A 21,418-nucleotide genomic window follows, 5' to 3' on the forward strand; every position below is an offset into this window, starting at 1 on the left:
CCCACCCGCCCCCTGGACGTCGTGTGACGACTTCACCAGGATAAAAACTCACAGACACACTTAGTGGAGTATAAGATGCGGCCTTTTTTTTTTTTTTTAAAAGATAGTTCATAAGCTTTAAAAAGTATTCTCTCCAGATTATAAAACGTTAGTTAAAACTGTTTAATAGGAACAACGCGGGCAGGCAGGAAGAGCTTTGATGTGGAGGATTAGAGCAACACACAGCTGGGGAAGGTCCACGCGGACGTCAGACTGGACGCGTGCCAATCTTCCAGCCGCGGCGGGACGCGTGCCCTCTTCCCAGGCACGTGGCACCTCCCAGAGCCGCCAGCGCTGCTCCTGGCACCCAGAGCTCTATTTACACGGACAAGTGGGCCTTCTTCTCGCTCGGCGCACGGCCCTGCCTAGCACAGGTGCAGGACGGCTTTGTTGATCTCGGGGTTTGTCCAGTCGTTGCGGATGTCGTCCAGGTGGTTGTCGAAGTCCACGAGCGTCTCGTAGGAGCGGCTGTCCAGCAGCGACGCCGAAATCCTCTGCGCCTCCGGCCAGTCTTCGCAGTAATCGCTACGGGCAAACACGGACAAGTCAGCCTCGTGCAGCAACCATGGAGGCCCACGGGGTGGAGGAGACCACGGGCGCTGGGGACAGGGAGCTATGAGCCAAAGGTGGACACGGGCGCCGACCCACAGCTGGCCCTCTGCAGACACTGTGAGAAGGCCAAGGGCAGCTGACCGGAGGATTCTGGGAAGTGCCCTCGGCCGGGGGCGGCAGCCCGGCAGGCCCTGGTCCCCCAGCAGTCCGGCAAGGGCATGATACGGTGCCTGGAGAACACGCCAACTTAAAACCCAGGTGGACGGGCGCCTCCTCGGTGCGGGCCCAGCCCGGCAGGCTCGGCACTCACTGGTGTGGGTCCCGGCAGCGCCATCTGCTCTCGTGGTGCTCGTACACGTGGATCGTGGGTGCTCCGCAGTCCATCGTAAACTTGGTGTTGTCCACCTGAGCCGAGGGCAGACACGAGAGGGAAGTGCGGGGAGGGCCGAGGCGGCCCCCGGGGTCTAGGGGCCCCTTCTGGGGAAAGCCCACCAGGAAGGCGTGGCCTAGCGTTTCTGCAGGGTCAACACCGGGCACTTGGCTGCTTCTCCACACCCCTCCCTCCCCTCCCCTGTCCAATCCAGACTGAAGCACAGGCCCCGATGCGACCCACCCAGGCCCCCTTCTGTGCCCATCCTCCCCAGGGGCACATGTCCCAGAATCACCTGGAAGCAGTGTTAAAACAGACTGCTGAGTTCTAAGGGGGTCTGCGGCTGGGCCTGAAGACCTGCATTTCTAACAAGGTCCTAGGACACCACTGCTGGGCAGGGACCATCCCTGTGCTGGGACCACAGCCCAGGGGCCAACAGACGCCACAGGGGTCTCCTGAGGACAGAGGGCGAGACGGCCACCCCATAAGTAGCGCCAACAAGTGACTCACCATGATGAGAGCCGTGTCGCTGAAGCCTTCGGCAATCCTGGAGGCCACCTTCTCTGCGACCTGGTTTGGACTAAAGAGAGGAGCCGGTCAGTTCTCCAGGTTCCCACCAGAGAGGAGCCGGTCAGTTCTCCCAGGTCCCACCAGAGAGGAGCCAGTCAGTTCTCCCAGGTCAAACCAGAGAGGAGCCGGTCAGTTCTCCAGGTCCCCAGAGAGGAGCCGGTCAGTTCTCCCAGGTCCCCACCAGAGAGGAGCCGGTCAGTTCTCCAGGTCCCCAGAGAGGAGCCGGTCAGTTCTCCAGGTCCCCAGAGGGGAGCTGGTCAGTTCTCCAGGTCCCCACCAGAGAGGAGCCGGTCAGTTCTCCAGGTCCCCACCAGAGAGGAGCCGGTCAGTTCTCCAGGTCCCCACCAGAGAGGAGCCGGTCAGTTCTCCAGGTCCCCACCAGAGAGGAGCCGGTCAGTTCTCCAGGTCCCCACCAGAGAGGAGCTGGTCAGTTCTCCCAGGTCCTGGTTAAGGCCGCTCAGCGCTGCCCACGGCAGCAAGTGGGCACCAAGAAAGACTGCCAGGCCCAACAGGCCCTGTGTGCCAGTCTGCGGGGACACCGTGCTGTCAGGGCCCTGCGCCCCGGAGAGGGTCCCCGCAGGCCCAGGCATCACAGCCTCCTGGCCGCCTTCCCCACCTGCATGCTGGCCAAGGACTCGGCTGCGACAAGCCACAGAAACCTCGGGCCACCCCCCCCCGCCCCAACTCCATGCTGTGCCTTCAGCTGTGGGCCCGGCCCTGCCACCACCCAGCCTTGATAAATGACATCTTCCTGCTGGAAGTCACAGAGCTAATTATGGAGGGGCTCCCGCGCCACTCGGCCGTCTCCAGTCATTCTCCAGCTCAGCAGGGGCGGCCCACCCGCCGTGGCCTTCTCCCTGGGGCCCTGACACCCCCACCCCCGGCCGCAGCTGTCTTCACAGGGGAACGGCATCGGCTGATTCTCCGTGGCCAGGCCCTGCCCTCCCGTCGCTCCCACCCGCACCTCGTCCGCTTCTTCACTTGGCCGCGGTTCTTGCTCAGCGCTCTGTGCGGTCTACTGTCCACGTGACCCCGAGGACTGCCTCCAGGAGTCTGCCAACCACCGCCTTAGGGTCCAGCGGCCCCTCCCCCTAAAAGCCACCGTGTGGGGCCCTCTGCCAGCTTCTGACTTCAGCATGCCTGTCCTCTGCTCCCGGCCACTGGTCTCACCCAGGCTATCACCTACGGCACGGGCTGCTTAGCTGGCCTCACGGTTCTAGACTCTCCTACCTGACGTGCCCCGAACGCTCTCCTCAGGTCCTGGAAGAGCCAGCTGCCGTGCTCAGCCTCTCCCACCGCGGGCGGGCCCGGCGGCTTCCCCACTTAGGAAGCCAGGCTCTCTCCTGCTCCCCACGCGGGGCCCTGCTCTCCTTGATGCCATGGGGTACCTGGATTAGTCAATCCAGGCACCCCAGGTGGGCGGCAGGGACCCAAGTACCTGCATCATCACCTGGTGTGCTTCCCAGGGTGCACACGACCAGGAAGCTGGAGGGGGCGAAGCCAGGACTGCAACCCAGGTGCTCTGCCTGGGACACAGGTGTCCCAAGTGGCATCGAGGCTGCTGCACCGCCCGCCTGCCCAAATTTCTGCCTCCTATAGTAAGGTCTGAGAAAGAGACAGAGAGGGGAGCACTCCCGTCCGACGGTTCCCCTGCCGGGTGCCTGCAACAGCCCTTGGCTGCAGCCAGCACGGGAGCTGAGCCCTCAATCCAGGTGTCCCCCCCGGGTGCAGGACCCACCGCCCCGACCTCCCGGGTCTGCATCAGTAGGTGGCTGGCACTGAAGCCTGAGGGCTGAGGGTGCTACCCACGTCAGCTTTCTGGGCGCACGATCCTAGCAGCCGCGGCGAGACAATGTCTGCTCTGGGCTCATCTAAAGAAGCATGCCATACGACTACAACCCTCCCTTGTGAATGGCCGAAAAGAGTAACCAGGAAATATTTATTATGAAAATGAATGATTTTATCTGACTACTCGATCTTCATTTACAAAACTGAGAACTGAAGGTGAAATGCTGACTGTGAGTCTACAGTACTGGGTTAAGAAAAATGAAACTTAAACGAGAAGGGAGTATGCCCGGGACTGGCGCTCTGGTGCAGGCGAAGCCTCCACCTGCAGCGCCGGCCTCCCGCCGGGCGCTGCCGGAGTCCCGGCTGCTCCACTTCTGACCCAGCCCTGCTCATGTGCCCGGGGAAGCACTGGAAGAGGCCCAAGTCCCCGGGCCCCTGCATCCCTGTGTGAGTCCCGGAAGAAGCTCCTGGCTCCTCACTTCGGCCTGGCCCAGCCCCGGCTGTTGCAGATGGAAGACTTCTGTTTTCTTTCTTTCAAGTAAGTCAATCGACCTTTAAAATGACGGCCGGTGGGAGGAGACCCGCGGGCCGCGTGCTAAGGGCAAGCGGCTGGCGTCCGCTACGTGTACCATCTTCTGGGGACTCCTAACAACACAGGCAGAGCTGCCCGGCCTCCAGACACGTCCAAGGCCACGATCCCTAACACGGCCCTCCTGCCAGTCGGCGACTTTCCCAGGCGAGGGGGTCAAGAAACACTCCTGAGAGACGAGAGCCGCGGACGGTCGACGTGTCCAAGTCCTTGCAGTTCGGGAACGGTTCCTACCGCAGGGGAACGAGGGCCTGCTCTGAGCAAGGAAGTCACACGCTCTCAACCTGCTCTGAGCAAGGAAGTCACACACGCTCTCAACGAGCAAGAGGACGGACCACGGGGCGCGCAGGCCGTGCCAGACCAGGACACCGGGAGGACGGCGGGCGCGGCCAGGCCTTCAGGGGCAGCACAGGGAGCCGGACACCGGGAGGACGGCGGGCGCGGCCAGGCCTTCAGGGGCAGCACAGGGAGCCGGACACCGGGAGGACGGCGGGCGCGGCCAGGCCTTCAGGGGCAGCACAGGGAGCCGGACACCTGGGAGGACGGCGGGCTCGGCCAGGCCTTCAGGGGCAGCACAGGGAGCCGGACACCGGGAGGACGGCGGCTCGGCCAGGCCTTCAGGGGCACGCCGTCACACATCTGGGTAAGAACCCGCTAAGAGCAGATGAGCGGGAGGGGCTCGGGGAGGCCGCGAGGAGGCCCTGGAAGCAGAGACGCGCACGGTTCTCCCGTCCTGCCGCTTCAGGCCTCCAAGTCCTGGCCGTCCGACACCGACATCTGGGCCTGCATTGGTCCTCTTGGCATTTTCTGATGCGTCGCTGACCTTCACTGTACTTTTAATCAGCTGGTGGCATTTTTTTTTTTTTGACAGTTTCCTTGTTACCAGCATCTCTTTGGATTTTTATTTTTTAAAGATTTATTTATTTGAAAGACGAGTTACAGAGAGAGGTCTTCCATCTGCTGATTCACTCCCCAGATGGCCACAATAGCTGGAGCTGCACCGATCTGAAGCCAGGAGCCAGGAGCTTCTTCTGCGTCTCCCACGTGGGGGCAGGGGCCCAAGGGCTTGGGCCATCTTCTGCTTTCCCAGGCCACAGCAGAGAGCTGGATTGGAAGAGGAGCAGCTGGGTCTTGAACTGGCATCCATATGGGATGCCAGTGCTTCAGCCAGGGCTTCAACCCGCTGCGCCACAGCGCCGGCCCCGGGATTTCTATCCATATTCCAGGCTTACCTTTCAACTGAGAAGCTCCACACATATGCATTCCATGTTGTAAAGAACACAACAGGCTACAAAGGAGCATATGAAGTACCAGCTCACACGTGTGTGTGTGTGTGTGTTCACACAAACATATATCAAAACTTAACTGTGCAGCAGGCAAAGCTGCCGCCCGCAGTGCTGGCATCCCATATGGGCGCCGGTTCTGTTCCTGGCTGCTCCTCTTCCAATCCAGCTCTCTGCTGTGGCCTGGGAAAGCAGTAGAAGATGGCCCACGTCCTTCGGCCCCTGCACCCACGTGGGAGACCTGGAAGAAGTTCCAGGTTCCTGGCTTTGGATCGGCCGTTGCAGCCATTTGGGGAGTGAACCAGCGGATAGAAGACCTTCTCTCTGCCTCTGTCCCTCTGTAATTGTTTTTATTTTTTTTTAAAGATTTATTTATTTATTTGAAAGTCAGAGTTACAGAGAGGAGAGGCAGAAAGAGAGAGAGAGGTCTTCCATCGATGGTTCACTCCCCAAGTGGTCACAACAGCCAGAACTTCGCCCATCCAGAGGCAGGAGCCAGGAGCTTCTTCCAGGTCTCCCACGAAGGTGCAGGGACTCAAGGACTTGGGCCATCCTCCACTGCTTTCCCAGGCCACAGCAGAGAGCTGGATGGGAAGTGGAGCAGCCAGGTCTCAGATCAGCATCCATCTGGGATGCTGGCGCTTCAGGCCAGGGTGTTAACCTGCCGTGCCACAGCGCCGTCCCCTCTGTAACTCTGTTTTTCAAATAAACAAACAAATCTTAAAACAAAATAAAACAAAACAACCTCAACTGCTTGTTTCTTGTGTCGTGAAGTTTTGTTTCTTCTGTTTTTGCTTCTGTGTATTTTTAATGAACACCTATGTCTCTCTCACACAAAGTACAAGGTGTTTTTTTTTTTTTTTAAATAAGCAAGCATGAAACAGGCCAGTGCTGTGGTGCGCTGGGTTAATCCTCTGCCTGTGGCGCCGGCATCCCATATGGGCACCGGTTCTAGTCCCGGTTGCTCCTCTTCCAGTCCAGCTCTCTGCTGTGGCCTGGGAAAGCAGCAGAGGATGGCCCAGGTCCTTGAGCTCCTGCACCCGTGTGGGAGACCTGGAGGAAGCTCCTGGCTTTGGATTGGCGCAGCTCCGGCCTTTGCGGCCACTTGGGGAGTGAACCAATGAAAGGAAGATCTTTCTCTCTGTCTCTCTCTCTCACTGTAACTCTGTCAAATAAATAAATAAAATCTTAAAAAAAAAAAAAGTAAGCGTGAAATAATTTTGCAACCAGCTTAACTGGGCAATGGTGGCAGACTAAACAAAGAACTATAAAAGAAAAGTAAATTTCTAATCACCTTTGGAAACTGTAGCCAGAAGAATAAAACTGGCAGTTAAAATAAACCAACCAACCAAAAAAACCAAAAACAAACAAAAAAAGAAACCTACCATTTCAGATACCCAAGAACTCAAAATTTATTTTTTTGAACAAGTTAAAGAATCTGCAGCCAATGAATTGTCACAGCATTTGAAGAGCTGCTGTCTCATTTCTGGACGCAAGACTGCCACGTTAGGACCGTCGAGGAGGGCGTCCCCTTTGCTGCCGAGCCAGCTGCCCGATACGCGGTGGAGCACGGGTGCGACAGGTGGACAGCACCGTGCGAGCCCCCTCCCTGACGGCCGGGGCCGGGCTCTGCAGGTGCGCGAAGCCGCACACCTGGTACCTAGTGTTCTGCTGACGTGCTGCAGGCCAGGGCACGTCCTGGCGTGGACTCACAGCCACAAGATGTTAAGCTACTGAGTGGCGCTCAGAAGGGCTGGTGCCACGCCCGTCCTCAGGCTGCTCTCCCAGGCACACGCTGTGGCCTACCCCACAGGCTGGGGCCCCGGAGGCTAACCAGCAAGTCACCCGGGACCTGAATCCACAGCCCTTACTCAGTGAGACACGGTTAATGGGAGGTATTTCCAGAGCGGGGACACATTTTCAGTAGACCAGGCAGGGACAGGAGACGACGCTCCGACACTGGACAGAAGAGTCCGCACCACTGCTGCTCCTCCATTTCCAGACTGGGGGCCTCTGGGACACTCCCTTCTCGGGATGAGATGACCCCAGAGCCCGAGGCCAGCGTCACCTCTGCAGGGGGACTCGAGCTTCGCTGGGCAGGCCCGGGGGCCACCTCTCACCGCCCTCCAGCCTGCACGTCATCCCCTCTACAGACTGGCCCCGGGATGCAGCTTGGCGAGGGCAAGGCCTCCTAAAGGATGGTGGGGGCACGAAGGTGGCGTCTGAGCCGGCTGCAGGCTGAGCGGGAATGAGCGGAGGCGGCAGAGGACCAAGCTGAGTCCCGCGGGCATGGATTCAGGAGTGGGGTTCCCGTGTGGACCTGGCAGTCTGGTGCACTTCTTCTCGCCCAGAACCCCGCCCCGCCTGCAACAGCAGCTCAGGGGCACAGCTCTGTCCGGGAAAGCCCTCCTGCCAAGTCAGCACTGTGCCACTCCCTGGGCAGTGGGGAGCCCTCAGGGCAGCCCTGCCTTGCCTGCAGCTCCACTGCCCCCTCTCCCACCACAGCCCCACCCGTCTACCCACCAGGATCACGCTGGCCTCCGGGTCTCCACCAGGCCTACTCCCGAGACCCCGGTTCAAAGGACTCCCTTCCCTGGGGGTCTCAGGTCACGGCTCTGGGCGAGTTCTCCCTGGTGCAGCTCCTGGTGCAGGCTCTTCCACCCAGTCAAGTGAGGGCGGGGCCGAGCATGTTTGCTTGGCTCAGCTCACGCTGGCCAGCCTCTCATGTAACAAAGACCAAGGTGCACACGGTCCCTGGGCACTCTCCTGCTCAGAGATGGACAGCTGAGTCACCAGCACAGGGTGCAGGATGGCCAGCAGAGGAGCTACCCGGAGGAACGAGGTCATTAGGACACGCACTGGGGCCGGCGCTGTGGCGCAGCGGGTAAGGCCGCCGTCTGCAGTGCCGCATCCCATATGGGCGCCGGTTTGAGTCCCGGCTGCTCCACTTCCAGTCCTGGGAAAGCAGTGGATGACCCAAGTCCTTGGACCCCTGCACCCGCGTGGGAGACCTGGAAAGAGTTCCTGGCTTTGACTGGCGCAGCTCCAGCCGTTGCGGCTATTTAGGGAGTGAACCATCAGATGGAAGCCCTCTCTCTCTCTCTGCTTCTCCTCTCTGTGTAACTCTTTCAAATAAATAAATCTTAAAAACAAAAACAAAGAGATGCAGGGAAGAAGTCCCACCTGCAGGCTCAGAGTAAGAACGGCAAGGTGGCGGGAAAAGCCGAAGAGCCAGGCTCACGGGGCCCTGCTGGCCCTCCACCGCGCCCTAGACACGAGCCAGGCTCACGGGGCCCTGCTGGCCCTCCACCGCGCCCTAGACACGGCCGCGACGGGGACCACCTGGACAAGAGCAACAAAAGCAGCAGCAGAGACCACATTTTCTCCACCGTGTCACACCCGAGAGCCCCAGACCCAAGGCCGGGTCAGTTCTCCCGAGAGACGGTGGGCTCCCTGCGGCCGCTCTGCCCACATCACAGCCAGCCTGGGGAGGGGGAGCAGGCAGAGCCGAGCGGACAGAACCTGAGGCCTCAACTGTACGAATCCCCTTCAAGCGATATAAAGAAGATACAAAACAGAATCCCCAAGTTAACATAAATGTTCAGAGTCTCTGTTTGGAACTCGCCACACCAGGATTCCCTTCCAATTCCATAAAGGAGCACAGAGGGCGGGGAGGGGCGTGCGCCCCACACGCTGCATCTGGAGCCTGCAGGGGGTCGACGAGCGACCCCCAGGCAGGCGTGCGTGCGTGACCACCCCCGCGCCCAGGGGCTCACCCGCTAGCATACCTGGCATCCTTGACGCGCTCATTGGCTTGATAGTAGCCGGCGATCACATAGCTATTGTCTTTGCACCAGGAATCGATCTGAAACAAGAACAGAAATTGGGAAGAAAAGGTGAATGATGGCTACTCCCTCCCGGACAAGTCAGGGCAAGCGTGCCCTCACCCTGCGTCCCTCCCAGAAGAAAGGCCCAGAGAGCCAGCCGGGGGCTCAGAGGAAAACGCAAATCCCACATCCCTCCCCCAGCCCCAGGCCAGGCCAAACAGACGGCCGTGCTCTCAGGCAGCACCCCAGGGCCCTGTGGGTGCTGCCATGCTGGACACAGGGAACCACTGCTTGCCCGGCCCAGCGAGAGGCCCCTCCGGACGAGGTTTTGAATCGGGTACAGGCACGTGCAAGCACACTTCACCGCCACTGGACGGTGCGACCTCCAGGGTCTTCTGAGCCGCTTTCCAAACCCGCTGTCTCACCAGGTCCACCCTGCAGCTCTGACGCCATTATTAAAAACAGCAAAAGGTCATCCTGTTTCCCCATAACAGAATTTAATATGCCGCAACAAATTCCAGTCTCAGTCTGCTGAAGAGGAAGCAAACGGATGCGTTTTTATTTTTTTTTTTTTGTTTTGCTGTGAATCAACTGGCTGAAAGCGCGAGTGTCCGTGTGCGCGTCACAGAGTAGGGCCTCTAGAGCTCTGTCCCGTTCAGGGTCGGACTCCGCCGTCTCCTTTCTGACTAAAAGCAGACATCACCAGACAGTTCCAGTCAGGGTCGCCGGCTCGCACAGGGGTTACAACACTTCTGGCCTCCTGAGAGCTCACAAATGACCACACTGGGTCAACACCGGGACCCCTGAAGCACCGGACCTTCTGCCTGTCTACCCAGATGAGCACGGCTACGCCCCCAAATGAGGACAACGGCGCCTCCCCCGCGGCTTTGCAGCAAACCACTGCGCACGGCCGAGACGCTCTGGGAACCCCGCGCTGCTTCCATTGGCTTCTTGACTCCCTCCAGGCAGCGCCACAGGGCCGGGCTCTAGGTCTGGGGCTCGGTCCAGGCCCTGATCCTCGGGGCAGGGAAGCCGGGAGAGGCCGAGGTGTCTGCCGACCTGGACATCTCCACCTGGCTTCGGGGCAGTGGTGTTTACAGCCACCTCATTTTCTCACAGCCCTCGGGACAGCTACAGACAAGGCACCTTCTGAACTGACAGGCCAGGCGTCTGGGATGGCTCACAGGCTGTGCCCCTTCCGGAGGTGCCGGCAAGAATCCGTGTACCTGCAGAGCTGCCCACGTCCTGGGCCTGTGGCTGCAACGCTCTGACCTTGCTTCCGGCCCCATCTGCTGACCCCTACCCTAAGTGCCTCTTAAAAGGGCCCGGGGATTCCACGGGGCAAACACGGAGAATCCAAGGTCATCTCTCCACCTACGACCCATAACTTACACTTATCTGCAAATTACCCCTTCAAAAAATGTTTTATTTTCAACTACTTGGAAGTCAGAAAGACGGAGAGAGAGGCAGAGAGAGAGAGAGAGAGACATCTTCCTTCTGCTGGTCCTCACATGCTCGCAAGAGCCAGGGCTGGGCCAGACTGAAGCCAGGAGCCCCACGTGGGCTTCCCATCTGGGTGACAGGTGCCTCCTAGGGTGCGCCAGCAGGGAGCCGCGAGGCAGGGACTGCATGGGGATTCTCTCCACGACGTGGGGGTCCCCAGTGGTGGTTTAACCCGCCACGCCACAACGTCTGCGCCTGAAAACGCCTTCTGCTAGGCGAGGCTGAGGGTCAGGGTGTAGAGACTGGTGGTCATTACTGGCTGACCACAGGCGCGCCACGACCACGCAAGGATGCAGCTGTCTTGTACGGCCATCCCGGACCAGCCCCGGCAGCACCTCTACTGAGTACTCTCAGCTGCGCCCACGCCCCTTCTCTGACCGGGGACACAGGTTTGGGGCGGTGTCTTCCATCTGCCCTCAGGACACAGAAAGGAGCGTGACTGGCACAACACAGACCTCAACCTGGGCCTCGCTTGCAGAGGGCAAACTCCTGCATGGAAAAACCCTAATTCGTCACAAAAATAACGCCATGACCCCTGAAGAGGCTGCTTTTAAAGTAAGCCAGGTCAAAGTGCTGGCTTGCTTCACAAACTCCCGAGTGACTCAAACAACGATCAGTCAACCGTACGAGGACGGATGCACGGTCTGTCCAACCAAGGAAGGCAGAACGCGAAAGGGAGGAACAGACAGCCTCAGAGGAAGGGGGCAAGTTCTATTTTATGTTACTTGAAAGGTGGAGAGAGACAGACATCTCTTAACTGTTGCATTTGCTCCCCAAATGTCCGCAACAGCTGGGGTTGGGCCAGGTGGAAGCCAGGAGCCTGGAACTCAGTGCAAGCCTCCCAGCAAGTGCAGGGACCCACACACTGCCTCCCAAGGCACATCAGCAGGAAGCAGGAACCGGAGGTGGGTGCGCGAGTGGGGCCCTCCCAGCTGAGCAGGCTTTAACGGGGGGAGGAGTTTCCTCTGCTGGAGAGAACACAGAGGCTGACAGGAGGTGACGTGGAGTGCGCCGAGCGAGCAGCGCTGCACAGGCAGGTCTGGCGCGTGGCGGAAGCCCACGGGCAGCTGCCTGTGTGGACGAGCAAAGGAAAACAGATCTGCGAGCCAAGCGTCGCTCACGCGGGAGAGCTCGTGGCCACTGCGGCGTCAGCCTGGCGCCTTCTCTCCAGTGCCCTCTGGCTTGTTCGGTCCCTCACATACACAGAGCTGCCGACGGCACGGAGGCCTCACGCGTCCCGCTGGGCGGCACCACGAGGCTCTCGGCACACTTACTGTTTACGTGTGAAGCACTGTCATCTTCCAGGCACCACTGCCATCTGTGGTGACCGCAAGTCCAACCATAAAGAGGGCAAGGGCAGGGGCCTGGCCAGAGGGGCTCCGCTCCTGAACCCGCCATGCACCCAGACCCCCAGGCGGTAAGCTGCAGGCCTTCCTGCCTTCGGCGACACGCAGGGTGGAGGGACCGGGAGCCGGGCGGGGGCCTTTCTCCTGCCAGGGGCATCCGGACATTGGTAACATCACGTGAGGCCACACTGCTGGGGTTTACTGAAGTGTGGCCTTCCGTCGCCACGGCAGAGCCTGACCAAATGACTTCACAGGCCTCGCGTGGCCGGCGGGCTGGACGGGCCTCACGAGCTACAGCTGTGCAGGAGCTTTGCGGAGAAAACGGAAGGGGAACCCGAGCCGGTGCCCCTCTCCCAGGCGGGCACGCGGATGCCCTGGAGAGGGCACGGGCACGGGGGGCGTGGGAGATGCCGGGCGGGGGCACAGAGGGGACGTCCTGGCCTGAAATTGCAGGCAGGAAGGCGGCCATCTGAGGGCTCCCAGCAGAGCCGCCCCGGAGCACAGAAGAGGCTTAGAGAAACAGCAGGTCCACGCTAATTTTCCTCCTAACGTTTTATGGGTTTTTGCTATTAGAGATAATTCCTTTGCTACTTACGTCATAGGGTTATAAGGATAAATAAGGTAATAGGCATAAGTACTTAAAAAAAAACCCCAAAAAGCCTCCAGAGACGCATGGATTTTTTAAAATGGAAAATTATAATGAAAAGCCTCCTCAGGAATCCCATGTTGCCTCTGACAGACTGCAGATCAAGCCAGTCTTCCCCATTTAGCAAAACCATTCCAGCACAGGGCTCCCTGAAGAGCAGGCAGCCAGGAGAACAAGGCCCGGGTCCAGCTGCCAGGAGAACAAGGCCGGGTCCAGCAGCCAGGAGAACAAGGCCGGGTCCAGCTGCCTGGTCCAGACGCCCGGCCGAGGTGCCGTCTCCTGCAGCCGAGAGCCCGGTGGACTTCGGTTCTGCACACTGAGGTCTCGCGGCCTCCAGGGTCTCACCACTAAGTCCAAAGGTCAACACCTGACCGGCTTAATGAGGATGCGACCTGCTCAGACAGGCTCGAGTTGCGAAGCCCCCTAGAGGTCGTCCACTGGCACTGCACTGGCATCTCTCCCGTCTCAGCTGCTTTGGCGATTTTTTTAAAAAGAAAGTTTTACTTATTTTTTAAAGATTTATTTGAAAGAGTTACAGAGAGAGGGAGAGACAGATCCTTCATCCATTGGTTCACTCCCCAAACGGCCACAACGGCTGGAGTCGGGCCAGGCCACAGCCAGGAGCCACAGCCGAGCAGGACAACACTGGGGCAGTGGAGTTCACGGCCGAGGAGACCCACGGAGCCCGGCTTGGCCCGACACGGACACTGCTGGACGCGAGATGCACCAGCCAGAGGCCTGTGTGGGGCGGTGCTGGGAGCCTGCCGTCTGGAAGCGGCAGGGGCACACCCAGAGCAGCCCCCCCCCCGCCCCCGGGCTCCGGCTGGTGGCAGCACGCGGCCTGCGTTCTGAGCCGAGGTCCCCTCCGGGCCCCGTCCTCCCCAGTGAGGGTTTGGAGGCAGCTCTGCTCCGCGGGGAACACCCGTGTACGGTGATGCAAACGCACTGTGTACTGCTCACGTTGGCATGGTTAATTCTCTCAAGCACGGCTCACACCGCGTACGGGAGGAGACCAGCTCTGAGCAGGGACTTGGGACGAGAAGGCTGAGTGATGCCGGGCGCAGGCCTGGATGGAGGTGCTACCGCGGCCCCGGCCCCCGCAGTCACTCTCCGTCCACACACCTGCCACGGGCGGGGCGGCTTCCCCTCGTGCAGGGCCCCAGCGAGGCTCACGGGCTTTCACGGCTTCCAGTCATGGGGAAGCCACGGGCTCCCACCTCTGTCTGGGCCCGTATGTCCGTCCATCCCCACGTCCACTTTCAACCTTCACTGCCAGGACTTCCTCACGTGACCACCTCAGGCGAAGGCACCCCCCGCCAGTTTCCCTGTTTCCCCAAGGAACCGCACCACCATGAGCCAGAGACAGCTGTCACGGTCACGTCCCCTCCCCCAGGCCAACGGAACACAGCGTGGTCAGCCACCTCCCTGCCTCTGGTCTTGGGTGTACCCCCTCTCCAAAGCTGTATTTTTTTTTAAAGATTTTTTTTTTTAATTTTTTTGACAGGCAGAGTGGACAGTGAGAGAGACAGAGAGAAAGGTCTTCCTTTGCCGTTGGTTCACCCTCCAATGGCTGCCGCAGCCGGCGCACCGCGCTGATCCGATGGCAGGAGCCAGGTGCTTTTCCTGGTCTCCCATGGGGTGCAGGGCCCAAGCACTTGGGCCATCCTCCACTGCACTCCCTGGCCACAGCAGAGAGCTGGCCTGGAAGAGGGGCAACCGGGACAGAATCTGGCGCCCCAACCGGGACTAGAACCCGGTGTGCCAGCGCCGCAAGGCGGAGGATTAGCCTACTGAGCCACGGCGCCGGCAACATTATTTTATTCACTTGAAAGAGTTACAGAGGGAGGGAGAGAGAGAGAGGAAGGGAAGGAGAAGGGGAGAGGGAGGGAGGGTGGGAGATCTTCCACCTGTTGGTTCACTCCCCAGATGGCCGCAACGGCCAGGACCGGGCCAGACCCCAGCCAGGAGCTTCTTCCGGGTCTCCCATGGGCGCCAGTCTCTGCTGCTGTCCCAGGTGCATCAGCAGGGAACAGTCTGGAAGTGGAGCAGCTGGGACTCGAACCAGTGCCAATACGGGATGCTGGAGACGCAGGCAGCAGCTTTACCCCCGCCCCACAGTGCCGGCCCCTGCCCAACACTCTTGACTGAAGGCTGGAGCCATCGCTCAGACACAAATCTGAGTGGCTCCCGCTGCCCTGAGGAGCTGCCCAGCACCCCGGCCTCGCCACACGGGCCCTGTGGGACACTGCCCACGCCCTCTCCTGGCCCTGCCCTCCGCATGCCCCGTGCTCCCCAGTTCCCTACTCTTCCAGCCCACTGCCCTCTCCGGCCTCGCTGCCGCCTTCCGCCCCGCCCTTCCAGCTCCGGCCCCCCCAAGGCTGCCCACCCCTGCCCATCCCCCCCCCGGGCGTCCCCCCGCTGCCCGTCCCCCCCCCGGGCGTCCCCCCGCTGCCCGTCCCCCCTCCCCGGGCGTCCCCCCGCTGCCCGTCCCCCCCCCGGGCGTCCCCCCGCTGCTCGTCCCCCCCCCCGGGCGTCCCCCCGCTGCCCGTCCCCCCCCGGGCGTCCCCCCGCTGCCCGTCCCCCCCCCAGGGCGTCCCCCCGCTGCCCGTCCCCCCCCCAGGACGTCCACCGCTGCCCGCCCCCCCCAGGGCTGCCCACCGCTGCCCGTCCCCCCAGGGCTGCCCCCCGCTGCCCGCCCCCTCTCTGGGCCCCGGCAGCCCCCTGCCCGCCTCTCCCGAGCTCCCCAGGCTGCACAGCAGCGAGGGCCGGCTGCAGGCCCGGCGGAGCAGGTGCGCACGCGGCGCCGCGGCTGTGTGGCAGCTCCATCTACGTCCCCGGCCCCGGCCCAGCGACAGCAAGAACTCCGCGCGACGACTCAGTCCAGCCCCAGGCTGTGCCCGGCGCCCTCGGGCCGGGACCCCCGCCGGGCCTCGCCGCACCGCCCGCCCCTCGGCGCGGGGGGGGGGGTCTCCAGCGACCGCCGCCCCTCCGGGGTGAGCACCCGGGGCGTCGCAGCCCGCCTGTCCCGCACGGACCCTCTCAGCCGGAGCCGTGGGGCGCACGGGACAGCGTCTGCTCCTGCCCGCCTTCCCGCGGCGGACCGGCCTCGCCGCCGCCCCCGCCCCCCGCCCGGTGTCTCCCCGGGCCGCGCTTACCAGGGTGAGGGCCACCTCCAGCATGGGGGCGAGGGCCAGCGTGCCGTGGAACAGGGGGATGCAGTCCACGAAGAGGGTGTGGTGGGCGCCCGCGCCGCCCAGGGGCAGGTGCTCCTTGCGCGGCTTCTGCTTCTCGGCCACCAGCAGGCCGTTGACGGCGCAGTGCGGGTACTTGGCGCCGTGCAGGACCATCTTGCAGTAGGCCTGGGTGGTCAGCTTCACCCCGGGCATGCTGAGCCCGGGCCGGCCCCGAAGGCCGCGGCCGCGCGGCTGAGGCCTGGGCCCGCTGCCCGGCCGCGCGGTGCCTCACCGGGACGCGGACGAGCGGGAAGCGACCGCCTGGCACGGCCACGGGCCGGCGAGGCCCCGCAGGCGGCCCGGCTCGGGCCTGGGCTCACGCCTCCGGGAAGCCGCCGCTGCCGCTGCCGCCGCCGGCGCCGCCTCGGACTCCACTCGCGCTCCCTGCCCGGCGCCTGCCGGAAAGCAGCCCGGCCGGCGTTTTTACGACGTTCGCGGCGCATGCCCCCTTCCGCTCCCCGGCGACCTCTGCGCAGCGCGGGGAGGCGGGGCCTCGCTGCATCCCGTGGTGCTTCGCGGCGCGGCCTCGCTCTCTTCCGGTCGCGGGCAGCCGGGGCGTAGAGGGCGGTCGCGGCAGCAGGGTCGGCGGTACCGGCAGGTGAGGCTCGCGGGGAGCGGGCGCCGGGCCGCGAGCGGGCCGTGCCGGCCTAGGAGCGGCGGCCGTTGGTCCTGCGCGCCGGCGGCCGGGCGCCCGCTGGACACGGCGGTGGGCCTGCGTCTCCGGTGACATTGAGGCCGCCCCGCGGGGGCTCGGGGCTCGAGGGGCTGCAGGGCCGCAGCCCCCGTGCTGGCGCGAGCGCCCGGGCCTGCTCCGCTGGCCTGCGGCGGCCGCGCCGCGGGCTGGGACGGTGTGACCTTGGGCGCCCGCGGCCCGCTCGGCGGCTGCGCGCCGGCCGCGGTGAGCGAGGCTCCCGGCGCCCGCGCGCGAGGCCCGGCCGAGGGCGGCCCCGACGTCACGCGCAGGTTTGGCTGCCCCGGGGCGGGACCCCTTGCTGCGCCGCCGTCCTCCGAGGAGTGCGTCCTGCAGCCGGGGCGCAGAGGCCAGGGAGGGCCGGGTCATCCCGGTCACTCCGCTGCCGCCGGGCAGGCCCCCGAGAAGGCAGGCCCACGGCGGCGTGGTGCTTCGGTGGCTTCCTTTTCGGTCACCTGGATCGGTCTTCGCTGGTGTTTGAGCCGGGCGGGGCTTGTGTCGCTGGGGGGAGGCGGCGAGTCTCGGGGAGACGCGAGCCGGAGCTGCGCGCGCCTGCACGGCACCGGGGCGGAGCGGGGCGGAAGCGGCCGCGGCCGGCCCGGGTGCCCGTGTCCGCCGTCGCCGCAGGGGAAGTGCTGTCCTTTGTGTTGCAGGATGTTGGCCACCAGGGTGCTGAGCCTCGTCGGCAGGCGGGCGATTTCCACCTCCGTGTGCGTGCGGGCGCACGGTAAGTGATGCTGCCTGCGGCCGGGTCTGGGCGCGGCGTCCAGGCAGGACGGCCGCTCCGGCCTCCGCCGGCTGGCCTCGGCCCCGCCCCTGTCTCCCGCCTGCTTTCCCGCCTCCCAGCAAGGAGGGCTGCTCCGCGGGACCTGGGCTGGGCCTCTTCCCCGAGGGACCTCGCTTCCGTCCTGGCCACGTCACTTGGCAAGTGCCCCCTCCGCGCGGACGGCGCAGGTCTGGCTGTGCCCTCCTCCGTGTGTGTCTGCAGCAGGCGCCGTCAGGCACGGAGGAGAAGGCAGAGGCCCGGACCCTGCGCGGAGGCCCAGCTGGAGGGGGGCGGGGGCGGGCAGCCTGGCCTGGGGTTGCCGCCGGCGGCTGGGGAGGGTCAGGTGCGGCAGGGGCGTGGGTGACCCCGGACAGCGGGGCTGGGTGGGGTGGCGGCTGAGCTGGGAGGGGGCGCGGGGCTGTGGGTGAGCTCTAAGGCAGTTACCTTGGTCACCCGGACAGCAGAGCCGCTTCCTGCACTTGCAGCCTGGGCGCCGGCTGCGGCAGGATTCGCTGCCTCCGTGGGTTTGCCAGTCCATTTCCAGTGCTTTTTGGTTGGTTTGGCTTCGCTTCGGGTAGGCACGTGAGAAGGTGCCGCGTTCTCTGACGCGCTCGCCCCGTGCGGCTCCTCCACGGTCAGCACACGGGAGTTCTCACGGGTCCCTGACCCTGGCTGCCAACCTCCCTATTTTTTTTTTTTTTTTGACAGGCAGAGTGGACAGTGAGAGAGAGAGACAGAGAGAAAGGTCTTCCTTTGCCGTTGGTTCACCCTCCAATTGCCGCTGCGGCTGGCGCACCGCGCTGATCCGATGGCAGGAGCCAGGTGCTTCTCCTGGTCTCCCACGCGGGTGCAGGGCCCAAGCACTTGGGCCATCCTCCACTGCACTCCCGGGCCACAGCAGAGAGCTGGCCTGGAAGAGGGGCAACCGGGACAGAATCCGGTGCCTCGACCGGGACTAGAACTCGGTGTGCCGGCGCCGCAGGTGGAGGATTAGCCCAGTGAGCCGCGGCGCCAGCCCAACCTCCCTATTCTTAGAAGGGCTTATGCTTTAGGCTTTTTTTTTCTTGAACAAGAAACAGTCTTTAAAGGAAGAAACATAGAAGGAGGGACAACAGAAATGGTCAAGAAAGGAAAGAGCACAATACCGGCCCGCGCGGTCCTTCCTTCCAAGGGCAGCTGTGACGTTGACCGCGTCAGCTGGCACTCAGCATCGGGTGCCATCAGACAAGCAGATCCAGGTTCTCTACCTGAAATAGGAGGCTTTCAAAGACAGTGTTTTTATTTGTAAATCAGACTGTAAGAAACGACAGGCAGAAGTCAGAGTTGGTGTCGAGACACAGTCGGTCTGAGACTCCACCCCTCCGCCTCGCGGTGGACCGTGCCGCACGTTGGTCTCGTGTGCCGGGCACGAGCCAGACACGATTTACGTGTTTTAAGAGAGACTGCAGCAGTCTGTGGTCTGCTCTCTGGCACCCGACGTCCGAACCACGCTCAGCATTTCCTAGGGGCCGAATCCGCGCCCGGTGACCCGCGGCCCCTGGTGCTCGTCCCTGGGAGGAGCACAGCTCAGGACTGTTCCCGGGTGATTCCCGGAGGACGCAGCAGCTCCGCCCCCGCTCACTCTGCACATGCGTGCGCGGCCCTGGCCGGGCCTGAAGGAAGCCCGGAGCCTGACCTCCGCCTGGCCTCCCTCGCGGTGGCGGGAGCCGGTCCACGGGCCATCGCTGCTGCAGGGGCTGAGCCCAGGCGCTGGGACAGGGAAGGGGGGGCGGGGGTCTTCCCGGCCGGGCTGACCTCCGTCCCGCGTCTTCATGCTGCTTGGTTTCGGAACCTTAGAGAGTTTCGCGCAGTTTTGTTCTTCAGTTTGAATCCCTTCTAGAAAGGCCCCGCTGTGTGCATCTCCTGCCCGGGGCACCCTGCAGCCCTGGCCGACCGGCGCGGTGACGGGCGGCGCTGGCGGCGCTGGCCCGGGGCCGCCGAGTCTCGGTCCTTGTTTGTGGCTCCCCCGTGGAGCGGTCACAGCAGCCCTTGGTTTCAGGGAGCGTTGTGAAGAGCGAGGACTACGCTCTCCCGAGCTACGTGGACCGGCGTGACTACCCCCTGCCCGACGTGGCCCATGTGAAGCAGCTGTCTGCCAGCCAGAAGGCCCTGAAGGAGAAGGAGAAGGCCCCCTGGGGCAGCCTCACCAGGGACGAGAAGGTCGAGTGTGAGTACTGCACACGGGGCGGCCAGTGCTCGGGCGTGTCTGCGTGAGTGTGTGTGTGTGTGTGTGTGAGAGAGAGAGAGAGAGACGTGACTGTGGGACGTGTGTGTGTGTGTGTGTGTGTGAGAGAGAGAGAGACGTGACTGTGGGACATGTGTGTATGAGCGAGAGATGGTGACTGTGTGTGTGATGGTGACTGTGGGCACGTGTCTGAGGGGAGTGACAGTGGGACGTGTGTGTGTGAGACGGTGACTGTGGGACATGTCTCTGTGTGTGAGAGAGAGACGTGACTGTGGGACGTGTGTGTGTGTGTGTGTATGAGCGAGAGATGGTGACTGTGTGTATGACGGTGACTGTGGGCGCGTGTCTGAGTGTCTGAGGGGAGTGACAGCGGGGTGTGTGTGTGTGTGTGTGTGTGTGTGTGTGTGTGATGGTGACTGGCTACCCAGAGGGCCACTGCTGGGTTCCGGGTGACTGACTGGGACCCAGTTTCTGTGCTCCGGAGCCATCTTCGGTGCGTTCCCGAGTGCTCTGGGAAGAAGCTGGGTGGGAAGGGGAGCAGCCGGGCTCCGACGGCGCCGCTGTGGGGTGCTGGTGAACAGGCAGAGGCTTCCCCTGCCGCCGCGCAGCCCTGGCCCGTGTTTTCTCCCGTGGGGGTGTTCTCAGCGTGAGGAGGTGTGGACGCATCCACTCCGCCCCAAACAGCTGCCCCCCTGTGTCACAGTGTATCGCATTCAGTTCAACGAGAGCTTCGCCGAGATGAACCGGGGCACCAATGAGTGGAAGACGGTCGTGGGCACGGCCCTGTTCTTCATCGGCTTCACCGCCCTCATCCTGATCTGGGAGAAGCACTACGGTGAGTAGGGAGGGGGCCGGAGCCTGGAAGCGGGGGGCCGGGCAGGGCACCGCGGGGGCCTTCACGCCGCCCTCGAGCCAGAGAGTCGGGTTATTTTGTGTCTGAGGCCGCTGGGCCAGCTGAGGTGGGAGATGAACGTGCGGAGAGGCTGAGCGAGCGGCCGTCGTGGCTGTGCCGTGAGTACTGCACACAGCACGCACAGCACGCGGTCTAGTAGGTCTTCACCTGCCCGCCCGTCACCAGGATGCCTTCGTTCAGCAGGGAGAGGGACTCACTCCTGAACCGTGGCGCAGCGTGGGCCTGGGCGGGCCTGGCCCTGCATCTCACGCAGCGTCTCGCGGGTTCCCCGGGCGCAGGCAGAGGCGCGTCGCTGTGCCTCTGACTCCTAAGTGGGTGAGCGTCCTCCCTGTGTCGCAGGCGGCCCTCCCCCTGCCCGCACACGAGCCTGTGGAAGACACGCTGCCTGCAGCTCACGTATTTTTAGCTTTTTACCAACAAAGGAATAATTAAAAGTCAGAGCTGGGAGTGCCTAGAACAGAAGCCCGCATGGGTGGGCTCGGGGCCCCGGGCGTGGGCTCAGGACCACTGTGCAGGGCGGCTTCACGATTCCCTTTGAACCGCAGTGTACGGCCCCATCCCGCACACCTTCGACAAGGAGTGGGTGGCCATGCAGACCAAGAGGATGCTGGACATGAAGGTGAGCCCCATCCAGGGCTTCTCCGCCAAGTGGGACTACGACAAGAACGAGTGGAAGAAGTAGAGCTCCTGCCGCGGAGCCCTCGCAGCGCTGCGCACGCACAGGGAACCCACGTCAGACGGCGCCAGTCCTAATAAACGACCCGTGTCCCCGAGGTCCTCTTGGAGGAGAACTAAATGCAAGCGTCTGTTATTTAAAACAATAGCTGTCTCCCAGGCGTCCGAAGTAAACATACACTGGCTGTACCCGAGTGAATCTCGTGCCTTAGGTGTGTGCTAAGCCGCTGGCTGGGCCGCTCCTCTCCCCCAGTGGCAGGCCAGGGCTGGCTGCCCGACTGGCTCCTGGTTCCAGCTTCCTGCCTGTGGGGGCCCCGGGAGGCCGCTGCTAACGGCTCAAGTGGCTGGGGTCTTGCCACCCACGTGGGAGGCCTGCGTTGAGTCTGGTTCCTGATGGGCTGTT

At 62.9% G+C, this 21,418-nt stretch overlaps 2 protein-coding genes across 3 annotated transcripts; one reads left to right on the forward strand and one right to left on the reverse strand.

The window, feature by feature from the left end:
- Nucleotides 1-64: 64 nt before the first annotated feature.
- EMC8 (ER membrane protein complex subunit 8) lies at nt 65-16,162 on the reverse strand. The gene is made up of 5 exons (XM_051829273.3): nt 15,669-16,162; nt 8,980-9,056; nt 1,472-1,541; nt 902-996; nt 65-564 (listed from the first exon to the last, which is right to left on the reverse strand). Exons 1-5 carry the CDS (start codon nt 15,897-15,899, stop codon nt 405-407), a joined length of 633 nt encoding a protein of 210 aa, XP_051685233.1. The 5' UTR covers nt 15,900-16,162; the 3' UTR covers nt 65-404.
- Nucleotides 16,163-16,276: 114 nt separating this feature from the next.
- Nucleotides 16,277-21,209, forward strand: COX4I1 (cytochrome c oxidase subunit 4I1). Of its 2 annotated transcripts, none has more exon segments than NM_001361489.1 (5): nt 16,277-16,344; nt 17,091-17,164; nt 19,242-19,409; nt 20,131-20,262; nt 20,886-21,209. In NM_001361489.1, coding segments are annotated over 4 exon segments (510 nt in total). In that variant the 5' UTR covers nt 16,277-16,344; nt 17,091; the 3' UTR covers nt 21,023-21,209.
- The last annotated feature ends 209 nt before the right edge of the window (nt 21,210-21,418 follow it).

Source organism: Oryctolagus cuniculus, chromosome 18 (genome assembly GCF_051225735.1).
Source record: "Oryctolagus cuniculus isolate XC-2025 breed Fujian yellow rabbit chromosome 18, ASM5122573v1, whole genome shotgun sequence".
Lineage (NCBI taxonomy): Eukaryota > Metazoa > Chordata > Mammalia > Lagomorpha > Leporidae > Oryctolagus > Oryctolagus cuniculus.

Coding starts and splice junctions, on each gene's coding strand:
- EMC8 (XM_051829273.3), bottom strand. CDS start 15,899: ATGCCCGGGGTGAAGCTGACCACCCAGGCCTACTGCAAGATGGTCCTG. Junction 9,057..15,668: donor TGGAGGTGGCCCTCACCCTG/GTAAGCGCGGCC, acceptor TTCTTGTTTCAG/ATCGATTCCTGGTGCAAAGA. Junction 565..901: donor CGCTGCCGGGACCCACACCA/GTGAGTGCCGAG, acceptor GTTTGCCCGTAG/CGATTACTGCGAAGACTGGC.